This window comes from Trichechus manatus, unplaced genomic scaffold (genome assembly GCF_000243295.1).
Source record: "Trichechus manatus latirostris isolate Lorelei unplaced genomic scaffold, TriManLat1.0 scaffold00052, whole genome shotgun sequence".
NCBI lineage: Eukaryota > Metazoa > Chordata > Mammalia > Sirenia > Trichechidae > Trichechus > Trichechus manatus.
In genome coordinates, this window is record NW_004443988.1 from 3,171,187 (window position 1) to 3,188,832 (window position 17,646).

Sequence of the window (17,646 nt, forward strand, 5' to 3'; positions counted from 1 at the left end):
GATTTTCTAACAAGAGGACTCCCTTTAGTATTTCTTGTAATTTTGGTTTGGTTTTTGCAAATTCCCTAAACTTCTGTTTATCTGGAAATGGCCTAATTTTGCCATCATATTTGAGAGATACTTTTGCTGGGTATATAGTTCTTGGCTGGCAATTTTTTTCCTTCAAGGCTTTATATATGTCATCCCATTGCCTTCTTGCCTGCATGGTTTCTGCTGAGTAGTCGGAGCTTATTCTTCTTGACTCTCCTTTGTAGATGACTTTTCGTTTATCCCTAGCTGCTCTTAAAATTCTCTTTTTATCTTTGGTTTTGGCAAGTTTGATTATAAAATGTCTTAGTAACTTTCTCTTGGAATCTAACTTGTGTGGTGTTCAATGAGTATCTTGGATAGATACCTTCTCATCTTTCACGATACCAGGAAAGTTCTCTGCCAACAAATCTTCAACTATCCTCTCTCTGTTTTCTGCTATCCCCCCCTGTTCTGGTACTCCAATCACTCATAGGTTATTCCTCTTGATAGATTCCCACATAATTGTTGGGGTTTTTTCATTTTTTTAAATTCTTTTATCTGATTTTTGCTCAAATAAGTTGGTGTCAAGTGCTTTATCTTCAATCTCCCTAATTCTGATTTACATCGCCTCAATTCTGCTCCTATGACTTTCTATTGAGCTGTCAAATTCTGAAATTTTACTGTTAATCTTCTGGATTTCTGTTTGCTGTCTCTCTATGGATTCTTGCAGTCTGTTAAATTTGTCTTATGCTCTTCTATAATCTTCTTAAGTTCCTCTATTGCTTTGTCTGTGTGTTCCTTGACTTTTTATGCATTTTGTCTGATCTCTTGAAGTGTTCTGTATATTAATCTTTTGTATTCTACCTCTGGTAACTCCATGAAGTTCTCTACCTCTGGAAGATTTCTTCAGTCTTTGTTTTGGGAGCTTGCTGAAGCCATCATGGTCTGCCTCTTTATGTAATTTGGCATTGACTGTTGTCTCCAAGTCATCAATAAGTTATTATATTTATTTATTTTATGTTTGCTTATTGTGCCCTAGCCTCTTGTTTTATTTTGTTTTGATATGCCCAAAGAGGCTGCTCATGTGAGCTAGTTTGATTACTGACGTCTTTGAAGTTCTAACGTCCTGTCACCAGGTGGTTAGATCTGTTACTAGGTATGTGAGCCCAGAAGTCCATTTACGTTTCTTGTATGGATTCCGCTCAGGTGTCCAGGTAGTCAGTCACCACGTGTGTGGTGCAAGCTCTCACCTACAGTCCTAGATGGGCAGGGTGATTGGTGTAGGCACAGGTATATGGCTGCAGTAGAGAGTCAAGCGCTGTGCCAGGCAGGGGGCTGACAGTTCTCCCTGAGTGTCTGGGAGGAAAGCGTGTCCTTGTTCCCTACAGCACGCTGTGGGTCGGTTTTGCAGCCAGACTATGGGCACCCAGTGCCGTTGGCTGTAAGGACTGGGAGGCACCACTTATTCTTGGACCCCTGTCATGGGTGGCTAGGTGGCGTGGATGCAGCCACCAGTCCTCAGACCCCTGATGTGGGTAGGTGAGGACCCTGCTTAATGGGCAGAGCAGTTTCAAATATCACAAACCTAACACTCCACCATATAGCTGACAGTTGAAGTTAGACTTCAGGTATATACCCTGTTGTACTGTGCTAATAAGGGCCTATGCTGTTGAAATGGACCCACAAAAGTCTATGCAGGGGTGAAAGGCATTCAAAGTCCGTGGACCCATTATGCTCGTGCCTACGCAAAGGAACTGTGCCTGCCCAGAGTTCCCGGCTTAGGTGAGCTGGCAGATTATTTATTCCTGTTTGCTAATTTGTTCCCTCTCCGAGGCTGGGTGAATGGCTTAGGGTGCATGATGGGTCCTTACTTCCAGTCCAGGGGATGTGGCAATGGCTGAAGCTGGCCCAGGACCCAGTGCAGAGTGGGGAGGGGGCAGGTAAATGAGAGAACAGTTTTTCCCAAAGGGGGTGTTTTTTGATCTGCGCAATAGGTTAGACACACGTACTTATCATTTGCCGATCGAGCACTGCTTTTCACTGGTTCTGGAGGCTTGAGTAGACTCTCCGCCGCTCAGTCTTTTCTGATGTGGAAACTGTGTCCTGAATGCCACTGTTTTCCTAACCATGTGCACCAGCTGCAGGGTACTGGTTCTCACCGGGTCAGGTCTGGCAACTTCTGGCTGCTTCTGAACTCTCTCTCCCTCCCCCTGCCCCTCAGTCCAATTCCTCAACTTTGCCTTTGATGTTCAGGTCTCCTAGATTGTCATATATAATCAATTCATTTGTTTTTTCAGGTCTTTGGTATAAGAGGGATCACAGGAAGCATCTGACTACTCCACCATCTTGGCCCCGCCTACGAGTACGAGATCTTACTTTTTAATGTAAGTGTTTACAGCTATAAACTTCCCTCTAAGTACCGGTTTTGCTACATACTGTAAGCTTTGATATGTTATATTTTCGTTTTCATTCATCTCAAAGTATTTTCTAATTTCCTTTGGGATTTCTTCTTTGAATCATTAGTTATTTAAGAGTGTGTTCTTTAATTTCCATATATTTGTAGATTTTCCCAGTTTTCATTTGGTGATTTATATAGCTTCATTCCACTGCAGTTTTATCTAGCTTCATTCCACTGCAGTCAGAGAAGATACTTTTTATTATTTCATTTTTTTTAAATTTATTAACAATTTTTATGTTGTAACATAGGGTCTAAGGAGCCCTGGTGGCATAGTGGTTAAGTGCTCTGCTGCTAACCAAAAGGTCAGATGTTTGAAACCACCAGCCACTCCACAGGACAAATATGTGGCAGTCTGCTTCCATAAAAATTACAGCCTCAGAAACCCTATGGGGCAGCTCTACTCTGTCCTACAGGGTTGATATGAGTCGAAATTGACTTGACAGCAATGGGATCCGTTTTAAGAAGACCTGGTAGTGCACTGGTTAAGCATTCGGTTGCTAACCGAAAGGTAGGCAGTTTGAACCCAGCAGCACCTACATGGAAGAAAGATGTGGCAGTATCCTTTGGTAAAGATTACAGCCTTGGAAACTGTATGGGACAGTTCTACTCTGTCCTATAGGGTCGCCATGAGTCAGAATCGAGTCAACAGCAAGGGGCTGGGTTTTTTTTAAACCTATGGTCTATCCCTGAATAATGTTCCATATGCATTTGAGAAGAATGGTCTAGTTGGGTTATAGCGTTGGTTCAAGTCTTCTACTTCCTTACTGATCTTATGACTAGGTGTTTTATCTATTATTGAAAGGAGGTATTGAAGTCTCCAAGTATTATGGTAGAACTATTTTTTCCTTCAATTCTGTCAGTGTTTGCCTCATATATTTTGGGTTGTTGTTGTTTGGTGCATATATGTCTATACCTGTTATACTGTCTTAATGAATTGATCTTTTTATTAATATAAAAAGCAGCCCTGGTGGCACAATGGTTAAGCGCTCAGCTGCTAAACAAAAGGTGGATGGTTCAAACCCACGAGCCACTCCAAACTCACCAGTCACTCCACGAGAGAAAAAGCCTCACAAAGTGCTCCCATAAAGATTACAGCCTAGGAAATCCTATGGGGCAGGTCTACTCTATTCTGTAGAGTCACCAGGAGTCAGAATTGACTTGACAGCACAAGACAACAACATCAATATAAAATGTTCTTCCTTGTCTCTTATAACAATTTTTAACTTAAAATATATTTTGTCTGATAATAGCATTGCCAACTCAGATCTCTTTTGGTTACTATTTGTGTGGAATATCTTTTTCAATCTTTCACATTCAACCCATTTGTGTCTCTGAGTTGAAAGTGAGTCTCTTGTAAGCAGCATTTAGTTAGATCACATCATTTTCCATTCTGCCAATTTCTATAGTAAGTTTAATCCATTTACATTTAAAGTGGTTACTAATAATGAAGGACTTCTCCAATTATGCTATTTGTTTTGTTTTTGTCCTATATTTTTTTGTTCCTCAATTCCTCAAATAGTGCCTTCTTTTGTGTTTGATTTTTTTCTATTATGCCATTTTAATAATCTCTTCATCTCCTTTTCTGTATATATATTTTTAAAATTTTCTTTGGTGGTTACAATGGAGACACAGTTAACATCCTTAAATTTATAACAGTCTAGTTTGAATTAATACCAACATTAACCTGTGCCAGTCAAACTCCGCCATCCTTTATGTTGTTACTGTGAAAAATTACACCTTTATACATTTTGTGCCCATTAACATAGATTTATAACTAGTATTGTATATATTTGTCTTTTAAATCATATAAAAATGAAAACGAGAAGTTACATACCAAAAATACAGTAATGCTAGCTTTTATATTTACCTGTGTAGTTACCTTTAACATTGACCTTTAATTCTTCATATGGCTTCAAGTTATCATCTAATGTTCTTTCATTTCAGCCTGAAGAATAACTTTTAGTATTTCCTGTAGGTAAGGCAGGTCTACTAGCAGATGAACTCCCTTAGCTTTTGTTTATCTGGGAATGTCTTAATTTCTCCTATATTTTTTGAAGGATAGCATTACCAAATATAGAAGTCTTGGTCGACAGTTTTTGTTTTTTTTCTTCCAGCACTTTGAACATATCATTCCACTGCCTTCTGAGCTCCTTGGTTTCTGATGAAAAATCAGTTTGTTAATCTTATTGAGGATCCCCTGTATGTAACAAGATGCTTCTCTCTGTCACTTAAGATTTTGTCTTTGCCTTTTGAAAGTTTCAGTATAATGTCTTGGAGTGGATCTCTTTGAAGTTTAGCCTGCTTGAAGTTCACGGAGCTTCTTAGATTTGTCGATTCATGTCTTTCATCAAATTTGATAAGCTTTTGGCCACTTCTTCAAATACTTTTTCTGCCCCTTTCTCTCTCTCTTTTCCTTCCTGCACTTCCATAATGCATATGTTGGTACACTTAAGGTACCATAGGTCTCTTAGGCTGAGCTCATTTTTCTTCTTTTTCCTTTCTGCTCCTCAGGTAGGTAATATCAATTGCCCTATATTCAAGTTTACTAATTGTTTTGTCTCCCTGCTCAATTCTGTTGAACCCTTCTAATAATTTTTTTAAATTTTATTTTAGCTAGTGTAGTTTTTAGCTCCAAAATTTCTATTTGGTTAATTTTTATAATTTCTATATCTTTACTGGTATTTCCTACTTTTTCATGCAATAGGCATTTCTCCAAAGAAAATATACAACTGGCCAACAAGCATATGAAAGATGTTAAACATCACTGGTCATTAAGGAAATGCTAATCAAAACTACAACAAGATATCACTTCATACCCACTAAGATAGCTATAATGAAAATAAATAACAACAACTAGGGCTGGCAAGGATGTGGAGAAATGGGAATCCTTGCTGGTGGGAATCTAAAATGATGCAGCCCCTACTGAAAACAATTTGATGGTTCCTCTAAAGTTAAAGATGGAATTACCATATGACCCAGCAATTCCACTCCTAGGTACATACTCAAAAGAAATGAAAACATGTATACTTAGAGAAATTTGTAAATGAAGTTTACAGCAGCATTATTCATAATACCCAAAAACTGAAAACAACCCAAATGTCCATCAACAGAAAATTGTTTAAACAAACTGAGGTATACAAATGCAATGGAATATTACTCAGCCATAAAAAGAATGAAGTACTAATACATGCTACAACTTGGATGAACCTCAAACACAGGACGCTAAATGAAAAAAGCCTGACAGAAAAGGTCACAGATTACATGAGTCCTTTTATATGAAATATCCAGAATACAAAAATCCACAGAGATAGAAAATAGATTAGAGGTTACCAAGGGATAGAGGGAGGAAAGAATATGGAGTGATTTCTTAATAGTATGGGGTGATGAAAGTTTTGAAACAACAGAGAGCTGGTAGTTGCACAGTATTCTGAATACACTAAACACCACATAACTGTACACTCTAAAATGGTTAACTGTGTGTGCATGTGTGTGTATTTCACCTCGATTTAAAAAAAAGAAAAAAAGGAATCAACGTACTGTATGTCCTTTAAATCTTGACTCTCTCTTCATGCTACATACTTTCCCTGGGCACTAGCATTCATTTTCCATAATGACCTTAAATATCTTTACACTGGTGACCCATGTCTAAATTTCTAACCCAGATATTTCTCCTTAATGTCATACCTAAATAGTCAATTACATACAAGTTACTTTCACTTTTGATGTACCACATACAATTAAAACATGTCCACAACTAATTAAATCATCTTCTCACCTCAAACACTTATTCCTCCTCTTATATTCCTGACATTAAAGAATAAACCAGTTGCTGTTTAGCCAATTCTAACTCATGGCGACCCCATGTGTGTCACAGCAGAACTGTGCTCCATAGGGTTTTCAATGGCTGATTTTTCAGAAGCAGATAGCGAAGCTCTTCTTCCAAGGTATCTTTGGGTAGGCTCAAACTTCCAACCTTTGGGTTAGCAGCCAAGCACACTAACCACTTCCACCATCCAGGGACTCCACTTTGAGCAAGCAGTCATCTTATCCACCCAGATGCTTAGTCAGAAACCTGGGTAATATCTTCAACTTGTTTCTCTCCCTCATTCTCCAAAAGCTATTAATTCACCAAATTCTGTCATGTCTACTTCTTAAATTCTCTTAAATCCATCTACTTTTTTCCATCATTACCCTATTTTCTACCATGACCATTACTTACTAAATGTCCAAACCAGTCTATCTAATGCCGTCATTGACTTGCCTGAATTCATTAACTACAGGACGCCCAGAGTGATCTTTCTAAAATGTAAATATGATCATGAAACTAAGCAGCTTCAACAATCGCCCACTGCTTATCATACCGTATGGGACCTTGCCCTTGTTCACCCTCTCAGCCTAATTTCCTACCATGCCAAATTGCTACTCTATATTCCAGTAACACAGAAATAGAAAAAAAGGGAAAACTTGACCAAAGCATCACATATGATCAGGGTACCAGGTTCCAAAATATATATATATATATATATCAAAACCTTAATAATGATCATATCTGACTCTTCTACTTTTTTGTTTTAGGAACAAGAAAAAACGTTTTAAAAAAAGCAATGTCTAGAAAAACATTTTGAAAACTTACTGATTTATCAATGTTCATTGGATCAACATCAGCTAAACTTGTACCCACTTTCACTCGTTCTCGGAGAATGCCACTAGCTAAATCTTCTGCTCTGAAGTTCATAGGCAAACATCTGAAATACATACAAATCCAAGTAAAAAGCATTAAAAGTTTCACATTTTTAATATCAAAATGAGTTTATATTTTTAGATTTTCATTCTTCTCCTTTTTCTCATAATCCAGAAAATAGTATCAAAGGATTTCCTATTTTTAAACTACTATTTTAAATTCTTTTCAACTAACCACAAAAAAGTTATTTACTAGAGAAAGCAAATCAGATAATTTATCCACTTGCCCAAAGAGGCCTGTCTGCTCTAACTTTGGGAAACTTCTTAACACATCTAATAACCTATATCATGGAACTATAAAATAAAAAGAGATCTACCATATATACTAAATATGTGGCATGAAAATGAACTTTAAATTACATGGCTATGTCTACACAGTTCATATGATTAAAGAAATTTCTTTCCCTTTTTTCTTAGAATAAACAATGTTAGATCTCCCAGGTTGAGAACTAAATTTTATCTTTTGTATAACAATCTTTAAAAAGATCTCAAGCTACCCAGAATCCTATACTATAGATTTAATTTTATTATCCACTAAATAATCTACTACTTCTTTTAACCTTGTGTGAACACCAAAAGACAACACAAACAGCCTCATTTTTTTAAACGTGCGTTTTACAGTGAATATATCTTCAATGACATTTCTGAATCCTAACTTACCTTAAAAATATGTTTCCATGGCAGACATCAGAATAGTTAAGTAGGCATTATATTCTATTAAAATTATAATTGATGCTTTAATTATTTACTAGACAAAAACTCTTCAGGTTTTGTGAGCCATGTACTATTGAGAGAAATTTACCTTGGTTGGGCAAAAACTACCAGAGGTACACTGTCAATCAAAAACAAAGTTTTTCCAAGAAAAATCCAAGGGCTCTTGAGATAATTATATTAGAAACCAAATCTGTAATCATTGTAAGCATCTAAAATCAGTCACATTAAATGGATTTGGACTGTAAGGAAAATGTAGAGAGGAGAAGACAGATGCCGCCATAATAGGTTGGCTTCTTCCCCTTGGCATTCTTTCCTTTACTTCCTCGTATACTATTTGATTACGAGTACTTACAGAGTAGGTAATTTAAGGGAAATTTCTAAAGTTTAGATCTCTACTATAAGAGTTAGTTAGTAGAAACTAAGTCAGTGCATTACTTTAGTCTGAACTGTAAGTACTGAGTATCAATGTCAGCAAAATGCCAGTAAGGTAAGAGTCTCATTCAAAAAAAATGCTTTTTTCTACCATAGGAAAAAAACACTAAAAACTTTACTAACCTATTTCTTGCTCTTGCCATGCTCTTAGATTTCCTTCTTTCAAAGCGTTCTTCATCCGAAGAAGTCGTGTCACTACTATGAATGGCATGCTTCTTTCTCCTATTGAAACAGACTGAAATCCTTAAAACCATTACAGCAGCAAATGGCTTTTTAAAACACACTTAAGCTTCATATCTTCTATTAATTAGCTCAGTAGAAAATACATTCACTAATATATTCAGCAAGTATCTGCTGACTGCCTATCATGTACCACACAGTTTTATGTACTGTGATACAGCAGTAAAGCAGACAAAAATCCATGTCCTTATGTAATTAACATTTAATGAAGTATAAAGGTAACAAGTTCTACAGAGGAAAAAAAAAGAAAAAAGGGATACAATTCTTTAGATACGGTGTTAGGGGAAGGCAGTCAAATAAATATAATTTACTACTAATTTTAAGGCGTATCTGTCATTGTTTTATAAATAACTTTAGAGACTTATTAGAAAAGGAAGCTTGTGGTTTTCTTTTTATTGCCCCTTTCCCAAATAATCAGAGACAGTACAGACATTCAAAGAACTAAAGAAAATAATAAATTGGTTTACAGGTGGATAGACTTTCACTTTCCATTTGAGACACTTATTTCCTGTTTGAATTTCTTATAAACTATTCAATAAAAATATGGAATGATTACATAAAGTATCAATCTTTCAGATAAAGTCATCCCACCCAGAGAAATATTAAATAATAAATGTTAGATTATTAATTCATGAAATCTTTAAGATATCTAGAAAATACTGTAAAAAAACCACCACCAAATAGTACCCCTAGAAATTATTTAGCCCCATCAACATCTCCAAACTGCCCAAATCAAATTCTTCAATCACTTCTTTCAATTTGTACATTCAGGTAACAGGTCTACCAACTAGTAATTCACAAAAAAACCTGAAACTCATCCTTAATCCACCCTTTGTCTCATTATATATCAAATGCCATTGAGTTCTGTCTATATTTCCTCTAAATATCCCTTTAATCCTTTCTTCTCCACCCGTATCTAGATTTCACTTACCACCTCCCATAGTCCTTTAACCACCTCAACTCTACCGTACTAAGAAAATACTCTGCCATGACTTCACCCTGGATGTAGTTTTTACATGAATTACTACCTCTGCAATTTTAAATTTTAATAACATACTCTTTGATCACAACCTCCTAATATACCAACTCTTTCACTTCAACTCATTAAGGCCTACCATTCCTGAGTGCCAATTTACTCATAATCTATCAAGTCCTTTCTTGGCTAAATTTTCTGTCCTATACAGTCTCAACCACAAAACCCATTATTTCACTTTTTAATCAAACCACCTGATTGACTCTACACTTCTTTTCTTCCTTTATACTTTTTTTTCATTTTTCCCATACGAAAATTTGGATATACATTGTTATGTGACCCTAAATGCTCTCCCCATACTGTGACAGCACACTCCTCCTTTCCATCCCTGATTCCCCATGTCCATTCAACCAGCTCCTAAACCTGCCTTCCCATCTCACTTCTGGACAGAAGCTGCCCGTTTAGTCTCTTGTATCTGCTTGAGGTAAAAGGCACACTCCTCATGAGTATCACTTTATGTCCTACAATCCAGTCCAATCCCTGTCTGAAGAGTTGGCCTGAGAAATTATTTTAGTTCTGGGCTGATAGAGAATCCAGGGGCCAGGCTTTGTGGAGTTCCTCCAGGCTCACTCAGACCATTAAGTCTGGTCTTCTTACTAGAATTTGAGTTCTGCACCCCACCTTTCTCCTGCTCCATCAGGGACTCTCTGTAGTGTTCCCTGTCAGGTTGGTCATTGGTGGTAGCCGGGCACCATGTAGTTCTTCTGGTCTCAGGCTGATGAAGTCTCTGGTTTATGTGGCACTTTTGTCTCTTGGGCTATTACTTTCCTTGTGTCTTTGGTGTTCTTCATTCTCCTTTCCTCTAGGTGTCTGGGACCAACTGATGCATCTTACATGGCCGCTTGCAAGCTTTTAAGACCCCAGATGCCACTCACTAAAGTAGGATGCAGAACATTTTCTTAATAAGCTTCGTTATGCCAACTGACCTAGATGTCCCCTAAAAGCATGGTCCCCAGATTCCTACCCCTGCTACTCTGTCCCTCAAAGTGTTTGATTGTATTCAGGAAACTTCTTAGCTTTGGTTTACTCCAGTTGTGCTGATTTCCCTGTAGTGTGTGCTGTCCTTGCCTTCATCTAATTCTTACCTACTATTTAGTTAGTAAATAACCCTCACACTCTCTCCCTACCCTCGTAACCATCAAAGAATGCTGTCTTCTGTGTTGAAACCATTTCTTGAGTTCTTATAATAGTGGTCTTATACAATATTTGTTCTATGACTGACTAAATTCACTCAGCATAATGCCCTCCACTTCCTCCATATTATGAGATGTTTCATGGCTTCATCGTTGTTGTTTATCATTGCGTAGTATTCCATTGTGTGGATATACCATCATTTGTTTATCCATTCATCCACTGATGGGCACCTCGGTTGTTTCCATCTTTTTTGCTATTGTGAACAATGCTGCAATGAACATGGGTGTGCACATATCTATTTGTGTGATGGCTATTACTTCTCTAGGATATATTCCAAGGAACAGGAATGGCTGAATCGTATGGTACTTCCATCTTTTTAAGGAAACGCCAAATCAATTTCCAAAGTGGTTGTACCATTTTACATTCCCACCAACAGTGTATAAGTGTTCCAGTCTCTCCACAACCTCTTCAGCATTTATTATTTTGTGGTTTTTGGATTCATGCTAGCCTTGCTGGTGTGAGATGATATCTCATTGTAGTTTTCATCTTCATTTCTCTAATGGCTAATAATCGTTGAGTATTTCATCATCTGTCTGTTAGCCACCTAAATATTTTCTTTGGCAAAGTGCCTGTTCATATCCTTCACCCATTTTTTAATTGGGTTATTTCTGTTGTTGTTGAGGTTTTGCAGTATCTTGTAGATTTTATATAGATGCTGATTGTTTGTTGTAGCCGAAAACTGTTTCCCAGTCTGTAGGTTGTCTTTTGACTTTTTTGGTAAAGTCTTTTGATGAGCCTAAGTGTTTGATTTTTAGGAGCTCCCAGTTATATAGTCTCTCTTCTGGTGCTTGTGCACTGTTTCTTATGGTTCGTACTGTGTTTATGCCATGTATTAGGGCTCCAAGCGGTGTCCCTATTTTACCTTCCATGATCTTTATCGTTTGTTATTTTACATTTAAGTCTTTGATCCATTTTGAGTTAGTTTCTGTGCATGGTGTGAGGGATAAGTCTTGTTTCAGTTTGCTACGGATGCATATGTAGTTGTGCAAACACCATTTGTTAGACTGTCTTTTCCCCCAGTTAACGGACTTTGGGCCTTAGTCAAATATCATCTGCTCATAGGTGGATGAATTTATGTCTGGATTCTCAGTTCTGTTCCATTGGTCTATGAATCTGTTGTTGTACCAGTACCAGCATCTTCTGACTACCATGGCGGTATAATAGTTTCTAAAATCAGGTAGTGTGAGACCTCCCACTTTGTTCTTCTTCTTGAGTAATGCTTTACTTATTTGGGGCTTCTTCCCTTTTCACATGAACTTGGTGATTTGTTTCTCCATCTCATTAAAAAATGCTGGTGGAATTTGGATCGGGATTGCATTGTATCTATAGATCACTTTGAGTACAACTGAAGTTTTCACAATGTTGCGTCTACCTATCCATAAGCAAGGTATGTTTTTCCACTTATGCAGGTCCCTTTTGGGTTCTTGCAGTACTGTCTTGTAGTTTTTATCGTACGGTCTTTTACGTCTCTGGTTAGATTTATTCCTAAGTATTTTATCTTCTTGGGGCTATTGTAAATGCTATTGATTTGGTGATTTCCTCTTCGAGGTTCTCTTTGTTGGTGTAAAGGAATCCAGCTGATTTTCGAATGTTTATCTTGTATCCTGAAACTCTGCTGAAATCTTCTATTAGTTCCAGTAATATTCTTGTGGATTGAGGTTTTCTGTGTTATGAGACCATATCATCTGCAAATAGAGATACTTTGACTTCATCCCTACCAATTTGGATGCCCTTTATTTCTTTTTCTAGCCTAATTGCTCTGGCTAGGACCTCCAGCACAATGTTGAATAAGAGTGATAATAAAAGGCATCTTTGTCTGGTTCCCGTTCGCAAAGGGAATGCTTTCAAAGTCTCTCCATTTAGGAGGATGTTGGCTGTTGGCTTTGTACAAATGCTCTTAATTTTACTGAGGAATTTCCCTTCTATTACTATTTTGTTGAGACTTTTTATCATCAGTGAGTGTTGGACTTTGTCGAATGCCTTTTCTGTATCAACTGATAGCATCATGTGGTTCTCGTCTTTTGTTTTATATATGTGATGGATTACATTGATCGTTTTTCTAATGTTGAACCATTACTGCATACCTGCTATAAATCCCACTTGATCATGGTGAATTATTATTTTGATATGTTGTTGAATTCTATTGGCTAGAATTTTGTTGAGGATTTTTGCATCAATGTTCATGAGGGATATTGGTCTGTAGTTTTCTTTTTTTGTGGTGTCTTTCCCTGGTTTTGGTATCAGGGTTATGCTGTCTTCACAGAACGAGTTTGGGAGTATTCCATCAATTTCTATGCTCTGAAGTACCTTTAGTAGTAGTGGTGTTAACTCTTCTCTGGAAGTTTGGTAGAATTCTCCAGTGAAGCCATCTGGGCCAGGGCTTTTTTTTGTTGACAGTTTTTTAATCACCTTTTCAATCTCTTCTTTTGTTATGGGTTTATTTCGTTGTTCTTCCTCTGTTTGTGTTAGCGTAGGTAGGTAGGTAGTGAGTTTCTAGAAATTTGTCCATTTCCTCTAAATTTTCAAATTTGTTAGAGTATAATTTTTTATAGTATTCTGTTATGATTCTTTTAATTTCAGCTGTGTCTGTTGTGATAGCACCCATCTCATTTCTTACATGGGTTATCTGCTTCCTCTCCTGTTTTTCTTTTATCAGTTTGGCCAATGGTTCATCAATTTTGTTGATCTTCTCAAAGAACCAGATTTTGGTCTTGTTAACTCTTTCAGTTGTTTTCCTATTCTCTATTTCATTTAATTCTGCTCTACTTCTTATTATTTCCTTTCTTCTGGCAACTGAGGGCTTCTTTTCCTGCTCTCTTTTTACTTGTTCCAGTTGTAGGGTTAATGTTTTGATTATGGTCCTTTCTTCTCTTCGGATATTTGCATTTACTGCTATAAACTGACCTCTTAGCATTGCTTCTGCTGTGTCCCAAAGTTCTCGTAGGACACGTTTTCATTCTCGTTTGATTCTATGAATTTCTTTATTCCATCCTTAATTTCTTCTATAACCCAGTAGTTTTTAAGCAAAGTGTTGTTCAGTTTCCATGTGTTTGATTTTTTTTCCTTGCTTTTTCTGTTGTTGATTTCTACTTTTATGACTTTATGGTCAGAAAAGATGCTTTGTAATATTTTGATACTTTGGATTTTGTTAAGGCTTGCTTTATGGCCTAATATGTGGTCTATTCTGGAGACTGTTCCCTGTGCATTGGAAAAGAAAGTATACTTGGCTACTGTTGGGTGGAGTGTTCAGTACACATCTATGAGATCAAATTGGTTGGTTGTTCCATTTAGCTCTTTTGTGTCTTTGCTGAACTTCTTTCTGGATGTTCTGTCCTTCTCCGAAAGTGGTGTGTTGAAGTGTCCTACTACCATTGTGGAGTTGTCTATCTCTCTTTTTGGTGCTGTTAGAGTTCGCTTTATGTATTTCAGAGTCCTGTCATTCGGTGCATAAATATTTATTATAGTTCTCTCCTCCTGGTGTATTGACCCTTTAATCATTATATAGTGTCCTTCCTTATCCTTTGTGGTGTATTTTACTTTAAAGTCCATTTTGTCAGAGGTTAATATTGCCACTCCTGCTCTTTTTTGAGTGTTGTCTACTTGATATATTTTTTGCCATCCTTTGAGTTTTAGTTTGTTTGTGTCTTTGAGTCTAAGATGTGTCTCTTATAAGCAGCATACAGATGGATCTTGTTTTTTAATCCAATCTGCGACTCTCTGTCTCTTTATTGGTGCATTTAGTCCATTTACATTCACCGTATCTATGGTTAGGTATGAGTTTAGTGCTGTCATTTTGATGTCTTTTTGTATGTGCTGTTCACAGTTTCTCTGTTCCACTTAATTTTCTGTGCTGAGTCATTTTTCTTTATTTATATTCCTTTCATCTTTTTCATTGCTGATTTTCTGTTTGCTGAGACTTCATATTTTTCTAGTTTTTTTATTTTGACTTGTAGGACTGTTAGTTTCCTTTGTGGTTACCTTAATATTTATCCCTATTTTTCTAAGTTTATACCAGTCTTCTATTTCTTTATATCACCTTGAATTCCTTTCCATATCAAAAATCTATGTCTACATTTTTTAAGTCCCTCTGTTTTGTTTTAATGTTGTCATCTTTTACATATTAACGTCTCTGTTTCCCTATTTTCAGTGTTTTAGCTTTGATTTACTTTTGTGACTTCCCTGTCTGGGCTGGTATCTCGTTGCTCTGTCCTGTGTTCTAGTCTTAGGTTGTTATCTGATGTTACTGATTTTCTCACCAGAGGACTCCTTTTAGTATTTCTTGTAATTTTGGTTTGGTTTTCATAAATTCCCTAAACTTCTGTTTATCTGGAAATGCCCTAATTTCACTATCATATTTGAGAAACACTTTTGCTGGACATATATTTCCTGGCTGGCAGTTTTTTCCTTCAAGGCTCTTATATGTCATCCCATTGCCTTCTTGCTTGCGTGGTTTCTGCTATGTAGTCCGAGCTTATTCTTATTGACTCTCTTTTGTAGATGACTTTTCATTTATCCCTAGACACTCTTAAAATTCTTTATCTCTGGTTTTGGCAAGTTTGATTATGTCTTGGTGACTTTCTTTTGGGATCTACCTTATGTGGGGTTCGATGAGCATTTTGGATAGATATCTTGTCATCTTTCACGATACCAGGGAAGTTTTCTGCCAACAAATCTTCAACAATTCTCTCTGTATTTTGTTATCTCCCCCCGTTCTAGTACTCCAGTCACTCGTAGGTTATTCCTCTTGAGAGAGTCCCACATAATTCTTAGAGTTTCTTCATTTTTTTAAATCCTTTTCTGATTTTTCCTGAAATAAGTTGGTGTCAAGTGCTTTATCTTCACTCTCACTACTTCTGACTTCCATTGCCTCAGTTCTGTTCCTATGACTTTCTATTGAGTTGTCTAATTCTGAAATTTTATTGTTAATCTTCTGGGTTTCTGATTGCTATCTCTCTATGGATTCTGCAACCCATTAAATCTGTCATTACGCTCTTCTCCAATCTTTTTAATTTCCTCTATTGGGTGTTTGGCATTTTGCTTAATTTCCTTCCTAATTTCTTGTAGAGTTCTGTATATTAATCTTCTGTATTCTGCCTCTGATAATTCCAAGTAATTTTCTTCCTCTGGAAAATTCCTAGATTCTTTATTTTGGAGCTTGCTGAAGTCATCATGGATAGCCTCTTTATGTGATTTGATACTGACTATTGTCTCTGAGCCATCTTTTAGTTATTATATTTATTTTATGTTTGCTTACTGTGTCCTAGCTTCTTCTTTTGTTTTGATATGCCCAAATAGGCTGCTGAGATGAGCTAGTTTGATTATTGGCAACTTTGAAGCTCTAATGTCCTGTCACCAGGTGGTTAGTTCTGTTACTAGGTATGTGAGCTCAGGAGTCCGTCCACTCCTCCTGTATGGAGTCAGCGCAGGTGCCCAGGTAGATAGCCATCAAGTGTGTGGTGTAGGCTCTCACTTACAGTCCTAGACAGGCATGGGTGATTGGTGCAGGCACAGGCATCTGGCTGCAGCAGGGGGACACACTCTGAGCAAGGCAGGGGGCTGACGGCCGTCCCCAAGTGTACAGGAGGAAGGCATGTCCCTGTTCCCTAGAGCATGTAGGTGGCTGGGTTTTGCAGCCGGACTATGAGCACCTAATGCTGTTGGCTCTAGGGACTGGGGGGCGACTCTTATTCATTGGTCCCTATCACAGGTGGCTAGGTGGCTAGGTGGCATGGGTGGAGCCACCAGTCCTCAGGGCTCTGATGTGGGTAGATGAAGACACTGCTTAATGGGCAGAGCAGTATCAAATGTCAAGAACCTGCCACTTCACAGTTGAAACAGTTGAAGTTAGACTTCCGGTATATACCCTGTTGTACTGCAGTAATGAGGTCCTATGCTGTTGAAATGGGCCCACACAAGTCTCTGCAGGGGGAAAGGCACTCAAAGTCTGTGGATCCTTTATGCCTGATTCTAGCTTACATGATTCAACCCTGGGTTCCTGGTTTAGGGGAGCCAACAGTTTATTTTTTCCCGTTTGTTAATTTGTTCACTTTCCAAGGCAGGAAGAATGGCTCCGGGTGTGTGACGGATCCTACTTCCGGCCCAGGGTACTCAGCTATTGCTGAAGCTGGTCCAGGACCCAGTGCAGAGCAGGGAGCAGGGAGGTAAATGGGAGAGAGGATTTTCTCTAAGGGGGGTGTTTTTGATCCGCACAGTAGGCCGTACGCAAGTACTCTACTCCACTCCAATTCCTACTACTCTCAACACCAAACACAAATTTTCACCAAACTCTCCTTAATTCTTAACCCACCTACTGCTCCTTCTCCTGACTAATACTAATTTATGCATCAGTTTTTAATCCCTTCCAAGTCTTCAGAAAGCTTGCTGCGACAATTATCTACTCATTCTTTGGAATTTTGGTATTCATCCTCTTCCCACAATAAATTAGTGTTAGTCAGGAGAAGGTGCAGTAGGTGGGTTAAGAATTAAGGAGAGTTTGGTAAAAAATTTGTGTTTGGTGTTGAGAGTAGTAGGAATTGGAGTGGAGATGCACAGGTTGTGGAATATCCTTGTGGGCTATTTTGAGTTGGAAGTAAATTAATTTAGAATGATTCTAGCTTGTATGATTGTCTGGATTTTCATCACAGTGCTCAGCATCCTGCATTTAGGAGTGAATGAAGAAGTCTATTATTCTCCCTATCAGGAAAATATCCTTACTTATCGTGTGTGCATGTGTTAGTAAAAGTTAATATTTACTGAGCACTCATATGTTCCAGATACTCTGCTGAGTGCTTGACATCATTTTCACATTTATATTTCAAAACCAACC

General features: G+C 37.6%; 1 protein-coding gene across 4 annotated transcripts in view; it reads right to left on the bottom strand.

Moving 5' to 3' along the window:
• The window catches only part of ATAD2B (ATPase family AAA domain containing 2B), a 194,784-nt gene that overhangs the window by 111,182 nt on the left and 65,956 nt on the right, over positions 1-17,646 (bottom strand). For all 4 annotated transcript variants that reach the window (XR_002824315.1, XM_004377559.2, XM_004377558.2 and 1 more), the window contains exons 9-10: positions 8,477-8,575; positions 7,101-7,212 (exon numbers count right to left, since the gene is read on the bottom strand). Coding sequence is in view for 3 of the 4 variants with exons in the window: in XM_004377559.2 (XP_004377616.1) it covers positions 7,101-7,212; positions 8,477-8,575 (211 nt within the window). In the remaining variant the exon portion in view is untranslated. The remainder of the gene's footprint in view (positions 1-7,100; positions 7,213-8,476; positions 8,576-17,646) is intronic.